This window comes from Salvelinus sp. IW2-2015, unplaced genomic scaffold, assembly GCF_002910315.2.
Source record: "Salvelinus sp. IW2-2015 unplaced genomic scaffold, ASM291031v2 Un_scaffold6516, whole genome shotgun sequence".
Taxonomy (NCBI): Eukaryota; Metazoa; Chordata; class Actinopteri; order Salmoniformes; family Salmonidae; genus Salvelinus; species Salvelinus sp. IW2-2015.
The window spans coordinates 8,992-15,821 of NW_019947778.1; the positions used below are offsets into that span (position 1 = coordinate 8,992).

The 6,830-nt window shown below is 45.0% G+C and overlaps 1 protein-coding gene across 1 annotated transcript; it reads right to left on the minus strand.

The window, feature by feature from the left end:
- Positions 1–327: 327 nt before the first annotated feature.
- On the minus strand, positions 328–6,175 carry LOC112078924 (vascular endothelial growth factor receptor 3). Its single transcript, XM_024145023.2, has 2 exons — positions 6,073–6,175; positions 328–757 (listed from the first exon to the last, which is right to left on the minus strand). The coding sequence occupies exons 1-2, from the start codon at positions 6,147–6,149 to the stop codon at positions 406–408; spliced, it is 429 nt and encodes a 142-aa protein (XP_024000791.1). The 5' UTR covers positions 6,150–6,175; the 3' UTR covers positions 328–405.
- Positions 6,176–6,830: the final 655 nt, after the last annotated feature.

Genomic DNA, 6,830 nt, shown 5'->3' on the forward strand with positions numbered 1-6,830 from the left:
TATACAAATGTTCTGGAGCATCACTTTAACAATGACATACACAACAGATGACCACGATGATGACGCTAACACGGCGCTGACACAAAAACCATGCGTACATGTGCGTGTGTGTGGTGTGTGTGTTGTGTGTGGTGTGTGTGTGTGTGTGTGTGTGTGTGTGTGTGTGTGTGTGTGTGTGTGTGTGTGTGTGTGTGTGTGTGTGTGTGTGTGTGTGTATGTCATGTGTCCGTGTGTGTGTGTGAAAATGCAGGTATCCGTGTGTGTGTGTGAGAGCAACAGGATGTGTGCGTGCGTCTCTCTCTGTATATAAACTCTTCTCACCTCTGACAAACACATATACTGCAACAGCCGTGGTCCCGTCGATGACAGCTTTGACATCTCTGTAGTAACAGCGGTAGTAACCCGTTAATTCCTTTTAGCTCCAGTGAGGACCAGGGTCTTGCAATAAGGCCTTCCAGGCTCCCCTGGACACTCCAGGATGCTGATCCCTTCTCTGGACAGGGACAGAAGCAGGCGTACCAGCTCCTCCCCGGCCACGGGTGGTCTCCCACAACTCCAGCCCCAGGGGTACCAGCCTCCTCCCCGGCCACGGGGTGGTCTCCCACAACTCCAGCCCCAGGGGTACAAACAGGGTTCCAGACCCAGTCTCGGCCTCTCTCCCTGGGGCTCTGCTGGGCCTGGGCCGGCCTGACGATCAGTCAGCTCCTCTCCCACCAGGGTCGTCTCAGGCCACACCCAGGACAGAGTACGCTGACCCCTGGAGGTCAGAGTCAGAGGTTAAAGGTCAGAAGAAATGTCAGTGAGAGGTCACAGATGGGTCAATTAGGTTTTTAACCAATGAAAAAAAGGTTAGGGCTGTGTCAATGTCAGGTGTGTGGACGTTGCGACTGCGACAGATTTTGAAATTGTGTGTGTGTGTGTGTGTGTGTGTGTGTGTGTGTGTGTGTGTGGGTGTGTGTGTGTGTGTGGTGTGTGTGTGTGTGTGTGTGTGTGTGTGTGTGGTGTGTGTGTGTGTGTGTGTGTGTGTGTGTGTGGTGTGTGTGTGTGTGTGGAAGAGAAAGGAAAAGCAGAGCTATAGATATAATATATAGTGTATTATATTAATGACTGCAGGCGTGCTGGGGAATCATAATTCTGCTCTGTCTAGGGCAATTTTCTTCTACCCCATCCCATCCATAAATTCAGTTATGGGGACATAAGACACCTCCGGGTTTTATGAACGAGATGTCAGCCAGCAGAATCAAACTAATTTTCTTCATGATGGTAGAGACAGTCAGCCAGCTGTTGGCATTATAAATATACATACAGTTGAAGTCGGAAGTTTACATACACCTTAGCCAAATACATTTAAACTCAGTTTTTTGACAAATTCCTGACATTTAATCCTACTAAAAATGTCCTGTCTTAGGTCAGTTAGGATCCCACTTATTTAGAATGTGAAATGTGGGAATAATAGCAGAGATTATTTATTCAGCTTTTATTATTTCATCACATTCCCAGTGGGCCAGAAGTTTACATACACTCAATTAGTATTTGCTAACATTGCCTTTAAATTGTTTATCTTGGGTCACGTTGTTGGGTAGCCTTCCACAAGCTTCCACAATAAGTTGGGTGAATTTTGGCCCATTCCTTCTGACAGAGCTGGTGTAACTGAGTCAGGTTTGTAGGCCTCCTTGCTCGCACACGCTTTTTCAGTTCTGCCCCAATAAATGTTCTTAATAGGATTGATCAGGGCTTTGTGATGGCCACTCCAATACCTTGACTTTGTTGTCCTTAAGCCATTTTGCCACAAATTTGGAAGTATGCTTGGGTCATTGTCCATTTGGAAGATCCATTTGTGACCAAGCTTTAAACTTCCTGACTGATGTCTTGAGATGTTGCTTCAATATATCCACATAATTTTCCCTACTCATGATGCCATCTATTTGTGAAGTGCACAGTCCCTCCTGCACCAAAGCACCATCACAACATGATGCTGCCACCCCGTGCTTCACGGTTGGGATGGTGTCTTCGGCTTGCAAGCGTCCCCTTTTCCTCCAAACATAACAATGGTCATTATGGGCAAACAGTTCTATTTTTGCTTCATCAGACCAGGACATTCTCCAAAAAGTCACAATCTTTGTCCCCATGTGCAGTTGCAAACCAGTCTGGCTTTTTTATGGCGGTTTTGGAGCAGTGGCTTCTTCCTTGCTGAGCGGCCTTTCAGGTATGTTCGATATAGGACTTGTTTTACTGTGGATATAGATACTTTGTACCTGTTTCCCTACAGCATCTTCACAAGGTCCTTTGCTGTTGTTCTGGGATTGATTTGCACTTTTTGCACCAAAGTACGTTAATCTCTAGGAGACAGAACGCGTCTCCTTCCTAAGCGGTATGACGGCTGCGTGGTCCCATGGTGTTTATCTGCATACTATTGTTTGTACAGATGAACGTGGTACTTTCAGGCGTTTGGAATTTCTCCCAAGGATGAACCAGACTTGTGGAGGTCTACAATTTATTTCTTGAGGTCTTGGCTGATTTCTTTTGATTTTCCCATGATGTCAAGCAAAGAGGCAGTGATTTAAAGGTAGGCCTTGAAATACATCACAGGTACACTCCAATTGACTCAAACGATGTCAATTAGCCTTCAGAAGCTTCTAAGCCATGACATCATTTTCTGGAATTTTCCAAGCTGTTTAAAGACACAGTCAACTTAGTGTATGTAAACTTCTGACCCACTGGAATTGTGATACAGTGAATAATAAGTGAATAATCTGTCTGTTAACAATTGTTGGAAAAATGACTTGTCATGCACAAAGTAGATGTCCTAACCGACTTGCCAAACTATAGTTTGTTAACAAGAAATTTGTGGAGTGGTTGATAAATGAGTTTTAATGACTCCAACCTAAGTGTATGTAAACTTCCGACTTCAACTGTATATACAGGTCCATTATCTTTCTATTGGGTTTAAGTTGTTTAAATTGAACACTGTTAAGAGTTAAGAGAGCGTTTCCTCTGGACAGAGGCACACTACACAAGCTTTAACACATGATACAAAGCTGCAAATGGTCAGAGAGACACTACACAGCTTTAACACATAATCAAAGCTGCTGTAAGGTCAGAGAGACACTAACAGCTTTAACACATGATCAAAGCCTCCATGTAATGGTCAGAGAGACACTACACAGCTTTAACACATGATCAAAGCCTGCATGTAATGGTCAAAGAGACACTACACAGCTTTAACACATGATCACAGCCTGCATGTAATGGTCAGAGACACACTACACAGCTTTAACACATGATCAAAGCCTGCATGTAATCAGGCAAACACAAAGTCTCACCTGCAATAATGGTCAGAGACACAGAGACACAGTCCTCTACCTGCATGTAATGGTCAGAGACACGAACCAGTCTTCACTGCATGTAACGGTCAGAGACACCAGAGACACACGTCCTCTACCTGACATGTAATGGACAGAGACACAGAGACACACAGTCCTCTACCTGCATGTAATGGTCAGAGACACAGAGACACGTCTCTACCTGCATGTAATGGTCAGAGACACAGAGAGCACACCACTGCATGTAATGTCAGAGACACAAGAGACACGGTCCTCTACCTGCATGTAATGGTCAGAGACACAGAGACACAGTCCCTACCCTGCATGGTAATGGACAGAGAGACAGTCCTCTACCTGCATATAATGGTCAGAGACGACAGTCCTCTACCTGCATGTAATGTCAGAGACACAGAGACACAGTCCTCTACTGCATGTAATGGTCAGAGACACAGAGACACAGTCCTCTACCTGCATGTAATGGACAGAGACACAGTCCTCTACCTGCATGTAATGGTCAGAGACACAGAGACACAGTCCTCTACCTGCATGTAATGGTCAGAGAGACAGAGACACAGTCCTCTACCTGCATGTAATGGACAGAAGACACAAGAGACACAGTCTCTACCTGCATGTAATGGACAGAGACACAGTCCTCTACCTGCATGTAATGGTCAGAGACACAGAGACACAGTCCTCTACCTGCATGTAATGGTCAGAGACACAGAGACACAGTCTCTACTGCATGTAATGGACAAGAGACACAGAGACACAGTACTCTACCTGCATGTAATGGTCAGAGACACAGAGACACAGTCCTCTACCTGCATGTAATGGTCAGAGAGACAGAGACACAGTACTCTACCTGCATGTAATGGACAGAGACACAGAGACACACTACTCTACCTGCATGTAATGTCAGAGACCAGAGACACAAGATCATCTTACCTGCATGTAATGGTTCAGAGAGACAGAGACACAGTACTTCTACCTGCATGTAATGGTCAGAGAGACAGTCCTCTACCTGCATGTAATGTCAGACACACAGAGACACAGTCCTCTACCTGCATGTAATGGTCAGAGACACAGTACTCTACCTGCATGTAAGGTCAGAGAGACACTACACAGCTTTACACATGATCAAAGCCTGCATGTAATGGTCAGGAGACACTACACAGCTTAACACATGATCAAAGCCTGCATGTAATGGTCAGAGAGACACTACACAGCTTTAACACATGATCAAAGCCTGCATGTAATGGTCAAAGAGACACTACCAGCTTTAACACAATGATCACAGCCTGCATGTAATGTCAGAGACACACTACACAGCTTTAACACATGATCAAAGCCTGCATGTAATGGTCAGAGACACAGAGACACAGTCCTCTACCTGCATGTAATGGTCAGAGACACAGAGACACAAGTCTCTTACCTGCATGTAATGGTCAGAGACACAGAGACACAGTACTCTACCTGCATGTAACGGTCAGACGACACAGAGACACAGTCCTCTACCTGCATGTAATGGACAGAGACACAGAGACACAGTCCTCTACTGCATGTAATGGTCAGAGACACAAGAGACACGGTCCCTCTACCGCATGTAATGGTAGAGACACAGAGACAACAGTCCTCTACCTGCATGTAATGGTCAGAGACACAGAGACACGGCTCTACCTGCATGTAATGTCGAGACACAAGACACAGTCCTCTACCTGCATGTAATGGACAGAGAGACAGTCCTCTACTGCATATAATGCGTCAGAGACACAGTCCTCTACCTGCATGTAATGGTCAGAGACACAGAGACACAGTCCTCTACTGCATGTAATGGTCAGAGACAACAGAGACAACAGTCCTCTACCTGCATGTAATGGACAGAGACACAGTCCTCTACCTGCATGTAATGGTCAGAGACACAGAGACACAGTCCTCTACCTGCATGTACATGGTCAGAGAGAACAGAGACAACAGTCCTCTACCTGCATGTAATGGACAGAGACACGAGACACAGTCCTCTACTGCATGTAATGGACAGAGACACAAGTCCTCTACCTGCATGTAATGGTCAGAGAACACAGAGACACAGTCCTCTACCTGCATGTAATGGTCAGAGACACAGAGACACAGTCCTCTACCTGCATGTAATGGACAGAGACACAGAGACACAGTACTCACCTGCATGTAATGTCCGAGACACAGAGACACAGTCCTCTACCTGCATGTAATGGTCAGAGGACAGAGACACAGTACTCTACCTGCATGTAATGGACAGAGACACAGAGACACACTACTCTACCTGCATGTAATGGTCAGAGACACAGAGACACAGTCCTCTACCTGCATGTAATGGTCAGAGAAGACAGAGACACAGTACTCTACCTGCATGTAATGGTCAAGAGAGACAGTCCTCTACCTGCATGTAATGGTCAGACACACAGAGACACAGTCCTCTACCTGCATGTAATGGCAGAGACACAGACTCTACCTCATGTAAATGGTCAGAGAGACAGTACTCTACCTGCATGTAATGGACAGAGACACAGAGACACAACCTACCTCTACCTGCATGTAATGGTCAGAGACACAGAGACACAGTCCTCTACCCTGCATGCTAATGGACAGAGACACAGTCCTCTACCTGATGTAATGGTCAGAGACACAGAGACACAGTCCTTACCTGGCTATGTAATGGAACAGAGACACAGTCCTCTACCTGCATGTAATGGTCAGAGAGACAGTACTCTACCTGCATGTAATGGTCAGTGTTTCATCTGCGTGGATCACAAGGTCTTCTTTGGGGCTGTCAAGGGTGGGCGGAGTCATAGAATAGCCAATCACCAACCCTGAGGGAACAAAACAAAGTCATATGATTGGACGCTGACACTCAAAACACTGATTTGATGAGGAACAGATTCCCATAAAGCTCAGTTACTGTGTATTGGTTTAAACAGCTCTGCATTTCGGCTCTGTCAAACCCCCTTAGTGTCACGCTGAACAGGAACTCAACCAGACAGGATGCACTGACCAAAGCTATCAAATGTTATTCATTATGTTACACGTAGCTAGCTCAGGGCTGTAAAATATAAAGATATAGAGATACACACACACACAGGGCATTCGGAAAGTAGTCACACCCCTTCACTTAATCCACATTTTGTTACATTACAGACTTAATCTAAAATGATGAGGAATTGTTTATTATTTAATCCAATCTACACACAACACCCCATAATGACATCACAATACCCCATAATGACATCACAATACCTCATAATGACATCACAATACCACATAATGACATCACAATACCACATAATGACATCACAATACCCCCTAATGACATCACAATACCACATAATGACATCACAATACCCCATAATGACACCACAATACCCCATAATGACAAAGCAAAAACAGTTTTTTAGAAATTTTTTGCTATGAGACTCAATTGAGCTCATCCTTGAGATGTTTCTACAACTTAAATAGAGTCCACCTGTGGTAAAT

What these genes read in the sequence shown, in the direction of transcription:
- LOC112078924 (XM_024145023.2), bottom strand. Translation starts at nt 6,149, where the DNA reads ATGACTCCGCCCACCCTTGACAGCCCCAAAGAAGACCTTGTGATCCAC. An exon ending in ACACTGACCATTACATGCAG is followed by an intron (nt 758 to 6,072) that starts GTAGAGTACTGT and finishes TCTGACCTCCAG; the next exon opens with GGGTCAGCGTACTCTGTCCT.